We start from the raw sequence: 22,998 nt of genomic DNA, 5'->3' as shown, positions 1-22,998 counted from the left end.
CATCGCTCTATTCCAGAGATCAACCAGGGCCTTGACAGGGTCACCAGCTCTGGACACTGGAAACTCCCCGAGGGCCATCTGGAATCCAAGTATAAGCCTCCGGGGGCAGACCATCCTAATGGGTCCACCACCCCTGCAGAGGGCAGACGGAGCAGTCAAACTAAACCCCGCCAGATGATGATCTGTCCATGACAAGGGATTCGTCTCAAATTCCCCCACCTCCAGATCATTTATTTCCCGGTCGGCAAAAACCAGATCCAGAGTATGTCCTGCCATGTGGGTAGGGCCCAATACCAACTGAGACAGGCCCATGGTTGCCATGGAGGCCATAAAATCCCACTAGGGGGCCTCACCATGGACATTGAAATCCCCCAAAACAATAAGCTTGGGGGAACCCCAGGCCACCTCTGAGACCATGCTGTGGCAGCGGGCTCAGTGGTGTAGCCCCTGAATATCGCTGATGGCACTTGTTGGAGATGGAGTTTGAGTGCATTGACCTTTTGTACCAACTATCCTAATGACCACTAGGAGATAGTTAGTGAGGGTCTCCTTACCTGTCCCTGCTTGCCTCTGCTCTATGACCCCTGCCTTGACTCCTCAAGTATTTCCTGTAGTTAGTCAGTCCTCTTCCTTTCCTCCTAGAGAGAAGATGGAAACATCTCTCTCTCTCCCTACCTATTCATTATGCAGATGATAGTTAGGATAGGCCTTTCCTATCCCAAATGTACTTCACCAATAAACTAGTTAAGTAACTTAGACTCTACAGTGATCTCCTTGCATGTTACTTAAGAAGCTGCAAAAACTAAACTCTGCACTCTGTAACTGGAGTGGTAGCTTCCTTGGTGCTTTGCTAAATAACCACAAACCCCCACAGCACTAGGGCGGCACTACTGTGAGATTGGCCTTCACAAGACATGCCTGGGAGCTTTCCCCCCGAGTCCATTACCAAGGCAGGCAGCTTCATGTTGCCAGAAGGGCTTGCTGCCTTTTTATTATTTGTTTGTTTGTTTGTTTATTCGATTTTTATACCGTCCTTCCAAAATGGCTCAGGGCGGTTTACAATTAAAACGAAACCATTAAAACCAGTTAACAATTAAAACAAAAATGATAAAACAGTATAAAACAACAATTAAAACCTCATGAAACAGTAATTAAACCATCTCAACAATTAAAAAACCCTAAAAAACAGGTCACAACATTAAAACCAATTAACAACTATTTAAAAACCCTGGAAGGCCAGGCCAAACAGATCGGTTTTAAGGGCTCTCCTTTTTAAGCGCCACAGCAGCAGGTGGGATAGGAGATTGCAAGCACCTGCCCCTCACCCAGCTAGTGAAAGGGCTGCCAGTATTCTATTGTCAAATCAAGTCAAACCTTTCTTTCTCAAACTGCTGTGTTCATTTCAAACGAAAGTGCAAAGATTTCCCACTCATACATGACCAGAGATGTGGAGGGCAGCCGGGAGGGTGACGACGAGCACCTTCGGGGTGTTGGATGGGGAAGGGAAGGACATGGGATTCCCCTTGCATGCGGCATGGAGGGCGAAAGTAGGCTTGTGGGGTAGGGTGTTTCAGGGCACGCAATCAGATGCTCCTGCTGAGGGTGCAGGAGAGGGCAACAGCTGCCTTGGGGGTGTGAGATGAGGAAGGAAAGGACATGGGTTCCCTCTTGCATGGCAATGGGCACTTTGGGGGATGGGGTGTTGCTGCAAAGACTGTTAGGTCCTTTTGGGGGGTTTGCAGGGAGGTGACAAGAAAGGAACATTGTATCCCCCTTGCAGGTGGCGTGCATGGCAACAAGTGAATTGGGGTTGGGGTGGTGCTGTGAATGCTATCAGATCCACCTTGGGGGTGACAGGGAAGGCGGATTGCAGAAGTGTGTGGACCTGAAAGCCCCCACATGCTCTGCACGGTGGGTGTAATGGCAGGAGGAAATGGTTTTTGGGGACGGCCATGCAGGGGAGGAAGGCAAGCTGCACTAATGGGGGTAACAAAGCCTGACGGAGCTCCTGTGCCGTGCCGTGCAAGGAGCTTTAAATGCAACGATGACTCCCGCCTGTGGCCAGAAACCCCCGCCCCGCCCCCAATGAGGATGTGCCCCTTCACTGCCAAGTATTAGCCCTGTGATCCACTTTTCAATTTCAAATGTATTAAGACAACATTGCTCAGAGCTGAGCCAGTCCCAATGTCAGTGTGAGCCTGAGATGCCATTGTCGTCGCCTCCTCCTCCTCCTCCTCCTCCACTACCCACATACCAGCAGCGGCCTAGTGGCGTCTCCCTTCCTATGGCAGGTCTTGTAAAGCTGGAACTGCATTGTGAATTTGAAACAAGGTGGCAGTGTAGAGGTTTCCTAGGTGCCATTCATCTTAACCTGGAGCATCCTGTCTCTCCAGTGATGCTTGTCACTGCTGCTGGCGTCACTCTCATTCACCTCCCAGTACTCGGTGGGTTTACTTTGTGGTGGGAAGTGATAGCAGCGACAGTGCTTCTCTCATCATGTGCACTAGCGCCAAGAGGCAACTGCTCTTCCCCCACATGAGGGATTAACGTCAACGGTTTTTTCTTAAAGCACCAAAATCTCCCGCAAAGGCAAAATATGGGACAAACACCCAAAATGTGGAATATCCATTAACAACGGGAATAGTTGGAAGCTTATATCTTAAGCTCTGCTCTCAGAATTCATCTGCACTACAGGGCCATCTTACCAAAACAGAACTGTAGAGGATCCAGAAGTTGTAACCATACTGCAAAGCTCCCAAGCAAGAAATCATGGTTATCAGGACAAGTGATAATGTCAGCTCCTAGGGGAAGAACAGTAGAAACTGGAGTGAGTGTCCAGGGCAGATAATTCAGAAATACCTTTTAAAATTTATCATGCAATGCATTATGTCTTAAATATACTTCAACATTAAAAACAAACATCTGCAGTCAAATGCAAAATAAAAAGAGAAGTCAGGCATTTGACTATAAATGCAACTTGTGCACTCTGAATAGTTCAGTTAAACTACATCCTGGAAAATATGTCAAAAATGACTGAATACACTTGACTCCAAGAAGATAAACACAAAAAACCTCCAAGCCTAACTGGTCTCTCTTCATTCATTCTATATATTAAAATACTTCAATGTCTATTTAAAAATACTGAAAGATACAGGAGCTTCTCTATGAAATGTGGTAAAGATTTTGAGTGGGTAAGAGTCTATTGGCACATTGTTGTCTCTGTTAAAACTGGGCAAAGAGGCACATTTTTAAGGGGTGGCTCTCATATTTTTAGCAGAGGGAGAGTGAATGTCCCTATTCAGCTGCAGCCCTTTTCAGTCCTGTCCCTATTCAGCCTTTTGGCACAGAAAACCATCTCATTTCTTTTTTTGTGTCAACAATGAGATCTTTTTGTTGTTAAAAAGCAGTATATAGTTATGTGTATTATTACTAATTTGTGTTTGATTGTATTTTGTATACTTGCGTGTCTGTGAGTGTGCAAGTGCGCGTGTGTCTATATACTTTAATGTAGAGTATTGTTTGTTTGGTAATCTTGTAATACAACAAAATTATAGAAAATGGTCTGTCACAAACTCCCCCCCCCCTTATTTTGAGGGCACTTCCCATTGTTCTAGCATTTCTCCCCACATGCCACATCTTTAAACTTCCAAGAAAATGTAATTAGAAGGCCCATCTGTAGTTTGTAGCCAGGAGCATCTTTTATTTATTACAACCTTTCCAGAAACCACTGGGCCACTTCCGGACAACAATAAAAAGCGCTGGAGCAGTGCTTGTCCAAGAGCAATGGTACTCTTTCCACACATACCAGCAAGCAAATTGTCATATAAATCTCAGATCCATAGCCTTGGAAATCAAGAACACATTAGCTTAGATTGTTGATAATGTATGAATCCAGAAGAAGAGACAGACTCTCCAAGCTCACCTGGAAGTATCCCATCTCCTTGCTTTCTTAGGTAGGGATCAGAAATCAGGCTTAGCTATAGGGAAAGAAGAGGGGGGAATTGTTAGGAGCTTGTGAACTCTTTCAACTTAAGAACATAAAAACTGCCTTGCTGAATTAGGCCAAAGCCTAACTAGTCCATCATTCAGTTTGTAACAACAGTCAGCCAGATGACTCTCCAAGAGAACTCACAAGCAGGACATGATGATGGTCTGTGACCTTCCAGCTGCTGTTGAACTACAACTCCCATCACCCTCATTCACAATAAATTGTGGCTGGGGGTGATAAGAATTGTAGTCTGTCAACAATTGCAGAGCCTCAGATTGGCCACCCATGACAGTCCTTTCATGAAGGCCCTTGTTGTGTGTCCCCTTAAAATGTCTGATGCATAGAAGTATGTTGCTTCCAGGGGCAGCATCAGGGGTTGGCCAAATCAGGCCCTAGCTGAGGCCCATAGTTCATATGGGGAGTAACAAGAGAAGGCAGGAGTCCTGAGACTCTGGGATGTTCCCATTTGAAGATGGGGAGGCAAGAGGGAGAAGGCAACAGCAGTGTGGAAGATTTGTGTCTCTTCTGCCCTCCCCCTCAGCAAAGGGACTTCCGCCCAGAGCCCTCTATGATGAAACAAAGTGTTGGAGATTGAGTTCCAGTGCTTCAGCCTTTCGCACCAACTATCCTGAGAAATTGGATAGAGAGAAATTTTTCTCCCTCTCCCATAACACTAGAACCAGGGGTCATCCCATGAAATTGATTGCCAGGAAATTTAGGACCAGCAAACGGAGGTATTTTTTCCACACAAGGCATAATCCACTTGTGGAATTCTCTGCCACAGGATGTGGTGACAGCCAACAAGCTGGATGGCTTTAAGAGGGGTTTGGATAACTTCATGGAGGAGAGGTCTATTGATGGCTACTAGTCGGAGGGCTTTAGGCCACCTCTGATGCCTCTGAGTACCAGTTGCAGGGGAGTAACAGCAGGAGAGAGGGCATGTGCTCAACTCCTGCCTGTAGGCTTCTAGTGGCATGTGGTGGGCCACTGTGTGAAACAGGCTGCTGGACTAGATGGGCCTTGGGCCTGATCCAACAGGGCTGTTCTTATTTTCTTATGTTCTTATCCTAATGACTTCTAGAGGCAGTTAGTTAGGTCCCCTTACCTGTCCCTGCTTTGCCTCTACTCTATGTGCCCTGCCTTGACTCCTCACGAACTTCCTGTAGAGAGTCAGTTCTACTTCCTTTCTCCTTGGAGAGAAGATGGGAGCATCTCTCTCTCCCCACTCCTATTCATTATGTAGCTCATAGTTAGGATAGGTCTTTCCTATCTCAAATGTACTTAACCTAATAAATCTTATTTACTTTATACTACACTACAATCTCCATGCATGTTCTTGACTAACTGCAACAATAAGGCTCTGCACTACTTCGTAACTTGAGTGGGCAGCTTCCTCTTGGTGCTTAGCTAAACAATCACAAATTGCAACTCAAAGAGGGAGGGAAGGCCACGTGCCCAAGGGGGAGGAGCTGCCAGTAAAAGACTCGGTGGGAACTTCTTCCCCTCCCAGCCTCTCATCCTCCCTCTCAGTCATTGGAGGGAATGCAGTAGTGGTGGCAGGTCCTCCTGCTTCTTCCGCCCTCTGAAGAACAGAAAGAGCTGGTACCACCACATCCCACCACCACTCCACTGGACAAGGTGTTGGAAGTGAAGGACTATGCGCTGTCTCTTGTCTCAATGATGTAGGAGAACAGACTAGTGAGTCAGAGGGCTAGAGGGTCAAGACATTGGTCATCCCTTCTCTACTGCTCTGACACTATCCCTTTGATATGTAGACTGCTACTCTCAGGGACTGACTTCCTTCCTTCCTTCCTGCCAGCCACTTCCTTCTTCCTTTTTTCCCTTCGTTCCTTTCTTCTCCCTTGCAACATGCAAGCTCCTCTCTCCCTGCACCATGTGTACAGAGATGCAGAATCCATCTGCATCCATCTGCAGCCAGCATACCAGAGAGAATTCCAAACACAAGGAAGAGGGTAGAAACAGTCAGCCTGCTGCCCTCTTGCCTCTCTGTCAGGACCCACAGACTCTGAGCTGGGGGAGATCCTTTTAACATAGGAACACAGAAAGCTGCCATATACTGAGACAGACCATTGGTCTATCATTGGTCTATCTAGCTCAGTATTGTCTTCACAGACAATAGTTTGACAGTGGTTTTGGAGGAGGACGGTGACAACAAGAAGCATGGTCCCAACCAAGGCCCCCTGCCCCCAGCCTAATGAAAGCGCCCTAGATTCAACAGACTGTGAGCAGCCAGAGCTTGTTGTTCTCCTTGACCTGCACCCAGAGAAGCCCTGGGGCTTCCCACCCTGTCTCCAGAACCCCATCCATCATCTCTGAGATCCAGGAGCAGAGGTGATGCCATGTCATGGCCAAATCAACACCGTTACAGGATCTGGATCCCAAATGGAGACACGGGATCCCAAATGGGTACACAGGTTAAAAAAAACTGAGGCAATGTGCTTGCCAAGCTACTTTTTGTTCCCTCCCAATGGGCCTACCTTCTTTGAGCTCTTGCCTCACTGGACCTGGGTACCAGTAGCCTGCCACTACTGAGTGCCCCTCCATTGAAGTAAGCAAGGGGGTGGTAGTGCAGGTGGGAGGAGAACCAACATTGAAGTGATTGTGTGAACCCATGCCCAGGTGGTATATGGCCCAAGATTCCCGCCTTGACATGTGGTTCGCACAAACATGCTAACGATGGTAACGTTATAGCTAGAGTAAAACAATTGTTTGAACGGGCCTTGTTTGCGTGGAAATTGGGGGCATGGTCTAAGAAAGAGTTGGCATGGAAGCAGGGATTTCTGGTGAACCCTTGTTCATGCTATATCTGGGTAAAGTGTCCACAGTTTTGTTTTATTTGTATTTATTTAAGTTTGGGTGTTTTGTTTTTTAAGATAATGGTTATCATTTTGCACTGTCAAACCCACAACATTGGGCTGCTGCCTTGGGGCTGTTGTGAATCTCCATATAACTGTGCAGGCTCTTGCCTTGTGCTACTTTCATTGTTTCCATTGGCCCTGGTGGCTTTACAATGGTTAGACTAGGCAGAATGGTGCCCTATGTGTGTACAGTGTTATATAACGCCTGAACAGGGCCCCAGTTGAAACTGTTTTCTCCAGGGTAACTGGGCTCTAAAAAGGCCCAAGCATGGGTAGCTATCGAGATGACCTACAGGCGGCCAATCCGCTCTTCGTAGGGTGATCTCCACAGAGGTGCTCAGGACAAACAGACAAAAAGCATGGAAACTAACCTAGACTCTCTTCCTGTACTGGTGAGGAGAGGAGAAGTCAACCCAGCCCAGTGTCCTCTTGAAATGAGACACTCGGAAGGTGAACGGCCTTGCGAGAGCCAATCAGGCAAAGGATGCCAGAAGGTTCCAGGATCTGCTGTTGACAGTTGGGCTCTGAGGTGAAAGGGTGTGGATCCGTATCACACTGTGCACATTCCTGACTGGCTCACTAGGGATGGCATCGCATAGCGCAGGGCTGTACCACTTTGTCCCTTCAGCTGTGGTTGGGCTACCCCCATGATTGGGCTACTCGGATCACCCCTGACTATTGGCCGCTGTGGCTGAGGACCATGGGAGTTGTAGTTCAAAAACAGCGGGAGGGCCAAACTTGTGTAGCCCTGGCATGATGGCTAAGACACTGAGCTCCGGATCAGGAAGTGCCCTATTCAGATCTCACCTCTGCCACCAACGTGCCAGGTGGCCTTAGCCTCTCCATCTGCCATTTGGGAATAATACTGACTGACCTGACAGGGCCATTCTTAGGATTACAATATTGTTTCGAGCAGTAGTTCAGCAACACTCACATGGAGAAAAATGCCTTCTGAGCCAAGGTTTGAAGGCGGCTCAGGCAAGTGAGCCGAGCCACAATGCTGCAGGGGGAGGAGAAGTAGTATGCAGGGTGTCTAGCTGATTTCAGCAGAGAGGAAATTCCATCCTGATATAAATATTCCGATCCATCCACCTTCCAGTCATAATACATTCAGTGAGGCTCCTTTGTAAGTACCCCAAGAGTGTTTGGGAGAAGCCACTGGATTCACAGACCAGCAACACTTACTGTACATGGAGAGACTGTAGCATCTATTTCTTTATGTAAACTGCTTTGAGAACTTTTGTGGAAAAGCAGTATATAAATAGTAATAGTAGCAGCAGCAGCAGACACTGTTTGTGAAAATCAGCACTATGTGAGACTAGTTACTGGGTGCAGAAGTGAAGGCCCTGCCCTGCTGCGTCTGGAAACCAGAGGTCTACTGCCTCTGTATGTGAAGAGTCTATTCTTTATCATGGCTGCCCTTAGGAACATAGGAAGCAGCCTTATACTGTGTATGGCCATTGGCCCATCTAGCTCAGTACTCTCTATGCCCGGGCTGCACAACTCCAGTCCCCCACCTCATATCTCATTATTGGCCACTGTGGCTGGGGATGATGGGAGTTGTAGTCCAAACACAGCTGGAGGGCCAAAGTTGTGCAGCCCTGGTCTACAATGGCTGGCAGCAGTCTCCCCCCGACCACCCCCAGCCCATCCTTTAGATGGGAGGGATTAAACCTGGGCTCCTCTGCATGCAAAGCAGATGCTCTGCCACTGAACTAGGACCCCATCTCCCCACTGATGGGGTTATTGTCTTCTAAACTGCCGGAAAGGGTTAGGGCCACTCAAGAGCCTCTTATTTAAGAGAGCGTCTTCTTCGCTATGAGCCCCACCGCCCATTGAGGTCATCTGAGGAGGTCCGTCTCCAGTTTCTGCCAACTCGTTTGGTGGCTACACAGAGACGGGCCTTCTCGGCTGCTGCCCTGAGATTGTGGAATGCGCTCCCTGCTGAGATACGATCCTCCCCATCTCTGGCAATTTTAAAAAAACACCTGAACATCTCTTCAACCAGGCTTTCTCAGCTTCTTAAAACTTGTTTTTAAATTCTTCTGATTATTTAATTGTTGTTTTACAATGCTTTTAATTGTTAATTATTGTTTTTATGCTTTATTATTTTTGTTTTAATTATTAACTGATTTTAATGGTGTTTTAATGTAAACTGCCCTGAGCCTTTTGGAAGGGCGGTATAAAAGTTTTAATAATAAATAAATAAATAAATAAATAAATAAATAAAAGTGCTATGCAAATACTAAAATCTTTTTTTTTCAATTTTTTAATTAACTTTTAACAATAACAGTAACCATAACAGTCATAATAAACACATTTATAAGTAGACTTCCCGCGCACCTCTTTTCGTGATACCAACTATAAATTTTACCCTTGTTATAACATTAATTAAAAAACGCAAAACACAAATTTAAACCTTCCACCACCATTAATCTGCCCAACCTGCATTTCAAATTTCAAATCCTGCTGTAAGATCCATAGTAGGAAAATAATTCTTTAAATAAACCAAAAAAGGTTTCCAATCTTCCTTGAAGCGTTCTAAACTTTGGTCTCTAATCAGTGTTGTAAGTTTTGCCATTTCTGCATATTCTAGAGTTTTTATCAACCAATCTTCTTTTGAAGGTAGTTCGTTAGTCTTCCATTTCTGTGCATATAATATTCTGGCCGCCGTAGAAGCATACATAAAAAAAGTTAAATTATTTATAGAAATTGCTCCTTGTGTTATTCCTAGTAGGAAGAATTCTGGCTTCTTAGGAAATGTCACTTTAAATATCTTCTTCAATTCATTATATATCATGTCCCAATAGGCCTTAGCCCTCCCACATGTCCACCACATATGAAAAAAAGTACCTTCAATATGGCCACACTTCCAGCATTTGTTTGAAACATTTTTATACATTAATGCCAGTTTTTTAGGCGTTAGATACCATCTATACATCATTTTGTAAAAATTTTCCTTCAGTGCATAACAAGCAGTAAATTTTAAATCACTTTTCCATAGCTTCTCCCACGCTGCCATTTCTATATTATGTCCAACATCTTGAGCCCATTTTATCATAGTTGTTTTAACCAATTCCTCTCTAGTCTCCTCCAAAAGTAGTAATTTATACATTTTAGAGATTAATTTTTCATCGTCTTGACATAATCCCTTCTCAAAATACGAAATCCAACTTTAAGGTCTTTCTTATACACCTCATTTAACTGATAGTACTGAAACCAATCTCTAACCACATTTTGTAATTCAGTTAAAGATTTTAACTTACAATCGTTTCCATGGAAATACAACAGATCTCTATATGTACCCTCAGACATCTGCGTATTTACTTCTTTACGTGATAGAGCTTCAATCTGGGATATCCATAACGGAGTTTTTGGTTCCAACCAATTTTTATATTTTAACCATACCCTCATTAAACTCCTTCTTACATAATGATTCAAAAAATCTTTATGTACTTTAGTTTTTTCATACCATAGATAAGCATGCCATCCAAACCTTCTATCAAATCCCTCCAGATCAAGGACTCTAGGGTTTCTCAGTGTTATCCATTCCTTTAGCCATGTCAAACATACAGCATCCAAATACAACCTTAAGTCTGGCAAGGTAAGACCACCCCTTTCCTTTGCATCTGTTAAATTCTTAAAATTTATTCTTGGTCTTTTCCCCTGCCGAACAAATTTAGTTATATCCTTCTGCCATTGCCTGAAACAAGTCAGGTTATTAATTATAGGAATAGTCTGAAAAAGAAATAACATTTTAGGCAAAACATTCATCTTGACCGCTGAGATTCTTCCCATCAAAGATAAATTCATTTTAGACCATCTTTGGAAATCATTTTTCATTGAGTTCCATGTTTTAACATAATTATTTGAAAACAACACAGAGTTATTATTTGTTAACCAAACTCCCAAATATTTCACTTTCTTCTCCACTTTTAACCCACTTATTTCATCAAATCTATCTTTAATTTTCTGATCTCTATTTTTAGTCAGAACCTTAGTTTTAGTCTTATTTATGCAAATACTAAAATCATTACATTAACATCCTCCAAAATTCAATATGAATTTGGAATACGTGAAGTGATAAGAAAGGAAGAGTATCTCTGGGCATCATCTGGGAGTATTTCCCTCAACACTGAGCAATGACAGCTCACATTGATGATCTATATATATCTCCTGGGTGTGCCAGGGAAAATGAATCCCGGCAACCCAGCTGATTGGCTGGGCTGTGGAGGCGCCTGATTGGCTGCCACACCCAGGAGACTTGGCTGGCTGGGCAGATGCAAGGCAGAATCTCCAATTCCAGTCGAATCAGAGACGTTTCTACCAAAGCATAGAAGGAGAAACTGCAAGAAACCTAGAAACACCAAATAAAGAAGAAACAGTGCAATTCTGGGGGAAATTATGGGACAATCCAATAGATTACAATAAAAAAGCAGGCTGGATGAAAGAGGTCGAAAAATGTAACCAACAAATGCAAGATCTAATAATACCAGAATAAATAAGTGAAAGAGCAAAGAAAATTAAAAATTGGACTGCTCCAAGCGACAATGAACTGCATGGCTTTTGGCTTAAACACCTTACAATCCTTCATAAACAACTATCCAAACAGTTCAATCACATTTTGCAAGGAGGTGATATTGAACAATGGCTAACAACTGGGAAAACTCATCTCATCATGAAAGACCCAGCAAAAGGTGCAGTTCCAAGTAATTATAGGCCGATAACCTGCCTGCCAACCATGTTCAAATTATTAACTGGAATAATAGCAGATGAAGTGATGCAACACTTATTAACTAACAAACAGCTGCCAGTTGAACAGAAAGGAAGTTGCCCGAACACCAGAGGCACAAAAGACCAGCTGCGGATTGACAAAATGATTTTAGAAAACTGCAAGAGAAGAAAAACAAATCTAAGTGTTGCATGGATTTAGGTATTTTTTTTTTAAATGCAATGAGTATGTGGATGATTCCACTTTCACAAATACTAAACAAAACAGGCCTCGGATACCAAACTTCTAAAACATCAAGTAAAATCAACCATCTGCTGTACATGGACGATCTGAATCTAAGTGTTGCATGGATTGACTACAAGAAAGCCTTCGATTCATTGCCTCGAACATGGATACTAAAATGTTTAGAAACAACTGTTGTCAGCAAAAACATTCAGGTATTTATTGTTTAAAAAGCAATGAGCATGTGGAGTACACAGTTAACAATCAATGGCAAGACATTTAGACAGGTTAGCATTAGAAGAGGTACCATATTTTATGGACTATAAGACTCACTTTTTTCCTTGAAAAATATCTGCCAAAATTCAGGTGCGTCTTATATGTTTTAACAGTTTAATATGTTAAAACTCTGAAAAACTGGATTAAAATTAAGGTGCGACTTATAGTCCGTAGCGTCTTATAGATACGGTATTTTCCAAGGGGACTCACTATCCCCTCTGTTGTTTGTAATCGCCATGATTCTACTTTCACAAATACTAAACAAAACAGGCCTCAGATACCAAACATCTAAAACATCAAGTAAAATAAACCATCTGCTGTACATGGGCGATCTGAAGTTACATGGAAAGTCTATGTCAGAATTTGAATCACTGCTAAACAAACACTGTCCATATATTCAGTAGCGATATAGCAATGGAGTTTGGACTAGACAAGTGTGTGGCATTAATATTGAATAGAGGAAAAATAACAAAAACAGAAGAAATAGAACTGCCCAATGGAAGCAACATCAAGAACCTGGAAGAGAAAGAACATTACAAATACTTGGGCATTCTCCAGGCTGATAACACAGCACACGCTGAAGTTAAAAGAAAAATGGGAAGTGAATACATCAAGAGAGTTAGAAAAATCCTCAAGTCCAAACTCAATGGCGGGAACACCATACAAGCCATACACACCTGGGCTGTACCTGTTATCAGATATACTGCAGGAATAATAGACTGGACCCAAGCAGAGCTAGAGACACTAGATCGTAAGACCAGGAAAATCATGACCATCAATCATGCTCTGCACCCCCGCAGTGATGTCGATAGGCTATACCTCCCTCGCAGCTCAGTTGGAAGAGGAATGCTGCAAGTCCCTCAAACAGAAGAGGAAGAGAAAAGAGGCCTTGAAGAATATATCAAGGACAGTGAAGAAGATGCACTTCAAATGGTCAATAATGCGAAACTATTCAACACCAATGAAACAAAGCAGGCCTACAAGAAAGAACAAGTCAAGAACCAAGCAGAAAAATGGAAAAACAAGCCCCCGCATGGTCGATATTTGCACAATATAGAGAGAGGTAGGAAGTGGAGTCCCCCAGGAATTGATCCTGGGTCCAGTGCTCTTTAACCTGTTCTTAAACGATCTAGACCAGTGTTTCTCAACCTTTTTGAAGTCAAGGACCGCTGCATCCTTCATGCACAGTTTCCTGGACCAGCAGTTAGTAAAGGAGTTTCAAGTTTATCTATTAGTACTATACTACAGGTGTGCATAACTCAAATGACCTGGTGGGCCAAAACTTACCTGACTTGGTTCATGGGGGCCAAGGTCAATTTTTAGGGTGCTGATTATTAAAGTAACACTTAATATCAATCAATTAATTAAATCAAAGTGGAATTAATTAAAGTAAATTTAATCAAAATTTAACTTTTGAAGTTCTGTCAGGCCAAGAGTAATTTAAATTGAAATAAAATAAACTGAATTAAAAATTCTAATAAATACAATAAAATCTGTACAAAATACATAATAAAATGCATTGTTCTTTAAATAAAATGCTTTCTCTCCCTGCTGCTTCCCCCGTTCCCTTCCGCCTCAGTCCATTCCCACGTTCTTTCCTTTGTGCCTGTAGAGGCTGAAGGCAAACATCATGGACAGACCTGCCAGACCCTACACTGAAAATCACACTACAAAAGGGAGAACACGTGAAATCAAGAAATCTCAATCAGAATACCGTGTTGATGGAACACACAAATGCAGTGGAAAAATAAATACTAAATAAATGGTATAGTCAGTCCATATATTAATATATTCATATATTGCATATGCGGCGCGCGTGGCAGCATCAGATGCCGCACAGGGCGCATGCGCGCCGCTAGCACTCGTCTCTGTTAAAGTCTTAACTAACAACGACGGGGGCAGGGGCGGCAGGGAGGACCTCTGCCGCCGCAAGAAGATTTTTCCAAGGAACAGCGCCGGAGGGGGAAGAGCGGCGGGGTGTGTTTGTAAGTACTACCACCACCACCCCCCGCTTAAAGTCACGGTCCCCCGCCCATCCGGACCACCAGACCGCCGGACCGGTCCGGCGGTCTGTTCTATTGTGCTGGACTGAACCGTGCACACTCCTAGAGAGCAGCTGCTTGCAGAGCAGACCTTTCCTCCCTGCTGCTGCAATAGTACAGCCACTCCCAGCTCCCACACAAAGGCTAAGGGGGTGTTGCTAGAGAAATCAATAAACATCATCACAGCACCCTGTTTACTGTTGCCCAAAGTCTACTGTGGAGTGGTCTCTCTGGAGCCACACAGGAACCTAAGGGTGATCCAGCCACCCAAAGCCACACAGCATGAGGCAAAGCGAGTTGTTAAAGTACAGCATCACAGGCAATTACCATATTCCCTTCCACTGTAACTCATAACACCAAAATTCCTAAAAATAAAGCAAGGTAAATAACATGGATTACCCAAGGGAAGGAACAGAGTTACTTGAAGCATTTTAAGAGGGAGCTGATCAACATCCCAATTGCTGCATGGTCAGTATGCATAATACACTATCCTGTTGCACCACATATTTGTGGACAATACACACCATTAACTTTAAAAGTTGCTTCGACCTCGCCCCCCCCCCCAGCACGGCTTTCTTTCCCTGCTCGGCTCCCTCCCTCCCCACCATTTTTGCCTGCCCGCCCACCCGCCGCCCTCTGCCAGAACCCGCCGCTGCCGCATGGCTGAAGACATAACTGTGGGGGTGTGCGAGCCTTCTACCCCCCCCCCGTTGGTGGCAGCGGCTGATACAAGAGTAGGGTTGTGCATTTTGATTTTTTTCCTGTTTTGTTTTTGGCCCGAATCCGAAATAGCCCCGTTTTGTTCTTTGTTCAAAACCAGCCAATCTGAAACAACCCAATTTTGTTCTTTGTTTGAAATTGCAAAATCCGAATCTAAAACGTTTTGGATTTTTAAAAATGGCCCCAGGGAAAAACTAGTGGGTGGGGGTGGTAGTGCCCAATGGGTGGAAACTACCACCCAAATTTCAGAGGAATTGGGCAAAGGGCTGATTTTTGGTGAATTTTTGAAGTATAGGATTTTTCCCATAGGGAAGAATGGAGGTTTCAGCAAAAGTAAAGGTTCATGTTGGGGGGAAAGGAGTGGCCCAGAGCAGAGTAGGGTGGGTGGTAGTGCCCAGTGGGGGCAAGGAAGCTGCCAGAATTATTTCAAAGGAATTGGGCAGAGGGCTGATTTTTAAAGATGTAATGGAGTTTGCGTGTCTGTAAATTCTTCCCCATAGGGAATGATGGACCTCCATGATTCCTGCCCCATAACTGCACTTGGGGGGCACCAGGGTGGCCCAGAGCGAGTGGTGGTGTAGACCATATAGGGTGCCAACCACCCCCATGGGTTGCTAACCCATGGGGTACTGGGTTCAGTTGTTTCTGAGATGTTTTGAGTGTAGATTCAGATTCTCTGGTAGCATATGAGAGTGGATTCATGGTTTGTCATTGAAAATCTCATATGCTACCAGAGAATCTACACTCAGAACACCTCAGAAACAACAGAACCCAGGACCCCATGGGTTAGCAACCCATGGGGGCGGCTTGCACCCTATGTGCACTACACCACCACTCACTCCCGGCCACCCCAGTGCCCCCCCGGTGGAGTTATGGGTCTGCTGAAACCTCCATTATTCCCTGGGGAGGGGAGAACCTTAAAGAAGCTAAACTTCCAACAATTCCTAAGAAATCAGCCCTTTGCCCTATTCCTTTGGAATCTGGGTTGTGGCAGGCAGCCCTTGGGGCACTGCCACCCAACCCACTGTTTTGCTCCTCAGGCCCCCTTTCTGCCTTGAATCTGCCCCAAAGACATTTCAACTTCAGAAATTCTTTAAAAATCAGCCCTTTCCCCAATTCCTTTGGAATCTGGGTGGCAGCAGGCACCCATTGGGGCACTACCACCTGAACCACTCTTCTGCCCCTAAAGCCTCCTTTCTGCCCCCAATCCACCCCAAATAACATCAACATCACACATCAACAACAGCAGAGCTTTAAAAATCAGGCAGATTTCAAAAGGTCATTCACATCTACATCCCCCCTGTCCAAAATGCAATTGATCTACACACAAGAGTGTGAAACAACAACAATGAAATGCACACTGCCCCACTGGCCAATGAGGGTAAAATTTACCCTTAAATTTGCTTAAAAGGAATAAGGAGGCAATTGCCAGCAGATCGGCCCATGCTTTCGCTGGCCAATCTGCGGGCTGGAATGGCTGGAAATTCAAACAGATGTCAAAACTCAAAATGGAGACTGAAGGAGAAAGACTTTTTGAGATTGCAAAATGGAGTTCCAAAACAGCCGAAACAACAAAACATTTTGTATCCGAAATAGGGACGTTTTATTTTGGCTACAAAATTTTCTGTTTTGAGCATTGGGTGTTTTGTTTTGGCTACAAAACAGCCGAAATGGCCTGTTTTGTTCACAAAATGTTTTGTATCCGAAACGAAACGCACATCCCTATACAAGAGCATGACTTTCTCTCCCTGCCTCCCTCCCCCCCGCCCCCGCCTCCTCTGCCAGAACCCGCCGCTGCCGCATGACCGAGGTCATAACTGTGGGGGTGTGCAAGACTTCTACCCCCACCGCTACCCCCAGCAACAGCGGCTGATACAAGAGCGACACCGTGGCCTGCTGTCTGGCCTGGCGTCACTTCCCAACTGTGAGACAAGCCTGCGCAGCGCACTTAGCAGTTGGGAAGCGACGCCGGGCCAGACAGCAGGCCATGGAATCGCTCTTGTATCAGCTACCGCTACTGACGGGGAGGTTAGAAAGCTAGATGACGACGATAGGTGGGGAGGTGGGGTTGGAAGGCTCACACACATACCGTACAGCTATGCTTTCGGCCGTGCGGCAGCAGCCAAAAATGATGGGGAGAGGAAGCCCGGCGGGGAGAGAAAGGCTGGTGGTGACGGGAGGAGGCACGGACCGGCACTCAACCCGTCGCGGACCGGCACTGGTTTGCGGACTGGCGGTTGAGAAACTGTGATCTAGACGTTGGGGTGACCAGCAAAGTGGCCAAATTTGCAGATGATACTAAACTATTTAGGGTAGTGAACTCCACAACAGATTGTGAGGAACTCCAAAAAGATCTCTCCAAACTGGGGGACAGGGCAACAAAATGGCAAATGCGGTTCAATGTAACCAAGTGTAAAGCGATGCACATTGGGGCAAAAACCACCAACTTCACATATATGCTGATGGGATCTGAGCTGTCGGTGACTGACCAGGAGAGAGATCTTGGGGTCGTGGTGGACAGCTCATTGAAAGTGTTGTCTCAGTGTGTGGCAGCTGTGAAAAAAAGCTAATTCTATGCTAGGGATCATTAGGAAGGGGATTGGAAATAAAAATGCTAATATTATAATGCCCTTATACAAATCTATGATGCGGCCACATCTGGAGTACTGCATACAGCTTTGGTCACTGTACCTTAAGAATGATATTGTAGAACTGGAAAAGGTGCAGAAGAGGGCAACCAAAACGATCAGGAGCCTGGAGCACCTTCCTTAGGAGGCTAGGCTACAGCATCTAGGGCTCCTTACCTTGGAAGAGAGGCGACTAAGGGGAGACATGATCGTATAAAATTATGAATGGAGTGGAGAGGGTAGACAGAGAGAAATTTGTCTCCCTCTCTCACAACACTAGAACCAGGGGCCACCCCATGAAACTGAAGGTTGGGAAATTTAGGACTGACAAGCGGAAATACTTTTTCACACAGCACATAATTGATCTATGGAATTCCTTGCCATAGAATGTGGTGATGGCCACCAGCTTGGATGGCTTTAAAGGGGGTTTAGACAGATTCGTGGATGACAGGTCTATCAGTGGCTACTAGTCTGATAGCTGTGGGCCATCTCCAGCCTCAGAGACACGATGCCTCTCAATACCAGTTGCAGGGGAGCAACAATAGGAGAGAGGGCATGCACATACCTCTTGCCTGTGGGCTCCCCAGCGGCATCTGGTGGGCCACTGTGTGAAACAGGATGCTGGACTAGATGGGCCTTGTGCCTGATCCAGCACGGCTGTTCTTATGTTCTTATGTACTGGACTGGTGCATTATTATTATTTTTGTTTGAAACACATCAGTCTAGTGATTTTTGAGTAATGGAGGTTCTACATCAGAGCCAAACTGCCAGTGAATATGGAAGCTTCACTAAAAAAGAAAAAGAAAAAAAGAAAAGAAAAAGAAGCCTCCATATATATAGGCGGTTTGGCTCTCATGTAGAACCTCCATGTTCACGGATAGTTTACACCACAATAATAGTCTGTTGGCACTGGGTGGAAATGGTTTCTGGGATTTCCTTGCTGCACTTCTTTGGAGCTTGCTAGAAGCATGTAGCTGAGCACTGTGAGAAAGAGGATGCTGGGCTAGAGTACACCTGCCATTCATTCATTTACTTACTTATTTACTTATCTATTTGATTTATATATCACCCTTCCAAAAATGGCTCAAGGCAATTTACATTAAAATAAAAACAATTAAAATCAATTAACAGTTAAAAACAAAAACTATAAAAACAACATAAAACCAATTTACAGTTAAAACATTTAAGACAGTTTAAAAACTCTGGAATGCCAGGCCAAGCAGATAGGTTTTAAGGGCTCTCCTGAAAACCAATAATGAATTCAGATTACGTTTTTCTGCTGGGAGTGCATTCCACAGCCCACGAGCAGCTACAGAGAAGGCCTGCCTCTGAATCGCCACCAAATGTGCTGGTGGTAACTGAAGACAGACCTCTTCAGATGACCTTAACATGTGGTGGCGCTCTCTAAGATAACTCAGACCTAAGTCGTTCAGGGCTTTAAAGGTAATAACCAGCACTTTATATTTTGCCCAGAAACATATCACCAGCCAGTGCAACTGTTTCAAAACAGGCATAATGGCAAAACAGGAAATGGCATATCTCCCCTAAATGCCTGCCTGGAGGCAGTAATGGGCTGGATGAGGGATAACAAACTGAGGTTAAATCCAAATAAGATGGAGGTACTGACTCCATCTTATTTGTTCCTAATTATTTCAGTTTCATCTCTTTCTTACTGCATTCTCTACAAAGTAGGAGAGGATGGATTATTGGCATTTTTGTTTTAAATATACTGACAGATCTTATGGCCTGTGGATGCTTTGGCTAATTTCAGATTCTTTGAGAACAATCTGTGTGCTGAGTGGGATGGTGGTGGGTTAACCTCAAAGGTTTTTCCATTGTTTTCCACTCACCTTTTTAAAAGGACCTTTCAATTATTCTCCCCTTCCCCCAACACCATTTTTCAAGGATTGTTTAACTGTTCCCTCATTATAGGGAAGCAAGTCCCACTGACTTTAATGCAGTTTTAGTTCCTTCTGTGTTTGCCCACAGAATTGCAGATTCAGTTATCAAAATGCTGCTGGTTCTTTTGGATCTTTTGGCGGTGTTCGATACCATCAACCATGGATCGCCTGAGGAAGTTGGGGAATAGGGGGCACTGCCCTGCAGTGGTTCCGTTCCTATCTCTCGGGTAGATTCAAGATGGTGGAGCTTGGTGACAGTTCAGTTGCTCCTCAAAACAGGAGCTGTTATATGGAGCCCCTCAGGGCTCCATTCTGTCACCAATGCTTTTTAATATCTACATAAGACCGTTGGGTGAGGTCATCAGGAGATTTGGCGCTGGGTGTTATCAGGAGGCTGATTAAGATTAAAATACATGACAATAAAAACTGTAGAATAAATTATTAAAACAAGTTTTTTAAACTATTAAAATTAATTCTAAATAAAAGCCTGAGAAAACAGGAGAGTCAGAGTCTTAAGGCTCTTCCTGAAAACAAACAGAGAAGGAGATGCTCTTATTTCAGCAGGGAGCTTATTCCAAAGCCCTGGGGCAGCCACAGAAAAAGCCTGGCCATGGCCAGTGAAAAAGCCCAGCCATGGCCAGTTGCCAACGAATGAGCCGGTGGCAACCGTAACCAGACCTCTCCAGAAGATTGTAACAGCTGGCAGGGATTATCACAAAGGAGTCATGCTCTCAAATATCCTGGACCCAAGCCATTAAGGGCTTTATAGGTAATAACAAGTATTTTGTATTTCACCCAGAAACATAACGGCAGCCAGTGCAGTTCTTTCAAAACCAGTGTAATATGCTCTCTTCATGTTGTCCCAGAGACCAATCTGGCTGCTGTACCAATTGTAGTTTCCGGACTATGTACAAAGGCAGCCCAGTGCATTACAGTAGTCAAACCTGGAGGTTACCAGCATATGTGCCACTGTTTTAAGGTCATTCACCTCTAGAAATGGACGTAGCTGACGTATCAGCCGAAGCTGATAAAAAGCGCTTGTGGCCACTGCCTCAACCTGAGAAACCAGGGAAAGCTTTGGGTCCAGGAGAACTCCCAAGCTATGTACCTGATCTTTCATGAAGATCAAGCTGGCTTCTTGCCAAAGAGACAATTGAGAGATAATGTGAGAACAGTCCTGAATGTACTGGAGTATTATGAAAAACATAATGATAAACAGATGGCGATGATTTTTCTGGATGCAGAGAAAGCTTTTGATAATGTTTTGTGGCAATTTATGTGGAGATTATTAGATGTAATGGGTGTTGGCAACAACTTTATTAGGGCAATTAAGACAATTTATTCGGAGCAATATGCTAAGATTATTGTAAATGGGGAATTATCAGACAATTGTGAAATACAAAAAGGGACTAGACAAGGATGTCCACTTTCCCCATTGCTTTTTATATTGGTTCTAGAAGTGCTTTGTAGAAGTATTAGAGAAGATGATAAATTACATGGCCCCAAAATTGGGAAACAAGATTACAAGTTGAGAGACTTTGCGGATGATGTTGTGCTTTTTTTAGAAAATCCAATGGACAAGATTGGAAGGCTCTTGGATAAAATACAACAATTTGGCCAGTTGGCTGGATTCTATATAAATAAGGCCAAAACTAAGGTTCTGACTAAAAATATGGATCAGAAATCTAAGGACAGATTCTCTGAAATAAGTGAGCTTAAAGTGGAGAAGAAAATCAAATACTTGGGGGTCTGGTTAACAAACGATAACTCTTTGTTATTTACAAATAATTATGTTGAAATATGGAATACAGTGAAAATTGATTTACAAAGATGGTCTAAAATGAATTTGTCTTTAATGGGAAGAATCTCAGTGGTGAAAATGAATGTCTTGCCTAAAATGTTATTTCTCTTTCAGGCTATTCCTATAATCAATACTTTAACTTGTTTTAAGCAATGGTAGAAGGATATAACTAAGTTTGTTTGGCAAGGGAAAAGACCAAGAATTAATTTTAAGCATTTAACTGATGCAAAGGAAAGAGGTGGTCTTACTTTGCCGGACTTAAGGTTGTATTTTGATGCTGTTTGTTTGACTTGGCTAAAAGAATGGATAACATTAAGAAACCCTAGAATACTTGATTTGGAAGGATTTGATAGAAGGTTTGGATGGCATTCATATTTGTGGTATGAAAAAAGCAAAATACATAAAGATTTTTTGAATCACTATGTAAGAAGGAGTTTAATGAGGGTGTGGCTAAAATATAAAAATTAGTTGGAACCTAAAACTCCGTTATGGATATCTCCGATTGAAGCTTTATCACGTAAAGAAGTAAATATGCAACTGCATTGGGGTACCTATAGGGATTTGTTATATTTTTAGGAAAAGGACTGTAAGTTAAAAAGTTTAACTGAAGTACAAAATTTGGTCAGAGATTGGTTTCAGTATCATCAGTTAAATGAGATATATAAGAAGGATTTTAAAGTTGGATTTGAGGATCAGATTTCGAGCTTTAAGAAGGAATTATGTGAAAATGATGAAAAATTAGTTTCTAAAATGTATAAACTTCTACTTCTGGAAGAGACAAGAGAGGAAGTGGTTAAAATGACCATGATAAAATGGGCTCAAGATGTGGGGTGTAATATAGAAATGGCAGCCTGGGAAAAATTATGGAAAACTGACTTAAAATTTACTGCATGTTATGCTTTAAAAGAAAATTATTATAAAATGATGTATAGATGGTATCTGACACCAAAAAAAATGGCATTAATGTATAAAAATGTTCCAAACAAATGTTGGAAGTGTGGACATTCTGAAGGCACTTTTTTTTCATATGTGGTGGGCCTGTGGGAAGGCTAAAGCCTATTGGGATATGATATATATTGAGTTAAAGAAAATATTTAAAATGACATTTCCTAAGAAGCCAGAATCCTTTCTCCTGGGAATAACACAAGGTGCAATTTCTACAACTAATTTAACATTTTTTATGTATGCTTCTACGGCGGCCAGAATTATATATGCACAGAAATGGAAGAGTAATGAACTGCCTTCAAAAGAAGATTGGCTGATAAAAATTTTGGAATATGCGGAGATGGCAAAACTTACAACACTGATAAGAAGAAAGTTTAGAATGTTTTCAAGAAGATTGGAAACCATTTTTGTTGTCTCTAAAGAACTATTTTCCTACTATGGACTTTACAGCAGGGTTTGAAATTTAGTAAAAACTGCGGGTTGGGTAGATTAACTGTGTTTGTAAGGGTTTAAATTTATGTTTTGAATTATTATTATAGCAAGGGTAAACTTTATAGCTGATGACTCACGAAGAGATGTGTGCGGGAAGTCCACTTTTGTTTATTTGTTATGAATGATAACATTACTATTGTTAAAATCAATAAATATTGGATTTTTTAAAAAAGATCGAAATTCTGTAGATAAGAGTAGCAGCTTAGCCGCATGGACGAAAGTGAAGAATGACTGTCAAAGATAAAGTAGCATAAGCAAAATTAAGTCCCTTGAAACTAAACTAGGTACTCCCCTCTACGATATCTGAACAATAACTGAAACAAAAGAGCAAGGAAGGAACAGAACAAGGACAGGCTGAAACAAGAAAGAGTGA

The 22,998-nt window shown here is 43.3% G+C and overlaps 1 protein-coding gene across 9 annotated transcripts in view; it reads right to left on the bottom strand.

The window, feature by feature from the left end:
• Window positions 1-7,737, bottom strand: part of LOC128343420 (solute carrier family 2, facilitated glucose transporter member 5-like) — a 60,400-nt gene extending 52,663 nt beyond the window's left edge. Inside the window, exons 1-3 of one of the 9 annotated variants that reach the window (XM_053292423.1) lie at window positions 7,675-7,737; window positions 3,923-3,977; window positions 2,706-2,801 (exon numbers count right to left, since the gene is read on the bottom strand). In XM_053292423.1, the coding sequence (XP_053148398.1) occupies window positions 2,706-2,801; window positions 3,923-3,937 (111 nt within the window). In that variant the 5' untranslated portion in view covers window positions 3,938-3,977; window positions 7,675-7,737. Of the gene's footprint in view, window positions 1-2,705; window positions 2,802-3,922; window positions 3,978-7,238; window positions 7,637-7,674 lie in introns of those variants that run through there. The other 8 variants (XM_053292431.1, XM_053292430.1, XM_053292429.1 and 5 more) reach the window with 8 other exon arrangements.
• Between the last annotated feature and the right edge of the window lie 15,261 nt (window positions 7,738-22,998).

Source organism: Hemicordylus capensis, chromosome 2 (genome assembly GCF_027244095.1).
Source record: "Hemicordylus capensis ecotype Gifberg chromosome 2, rHemCap1.1.pri, whole genome shotgun sequence".
Classification (NCBI taxonomy): Eukaryota; Metazoa; Chordata; class Lepidosauria; order Squamata; family Cordylidae; genus Hemicordylus; species Hemicordylus capensis.
Note: the sequence above shows the minus strand (reverse complement) of the source record. Positions and strands in the feature narration are given on the sequence as shown.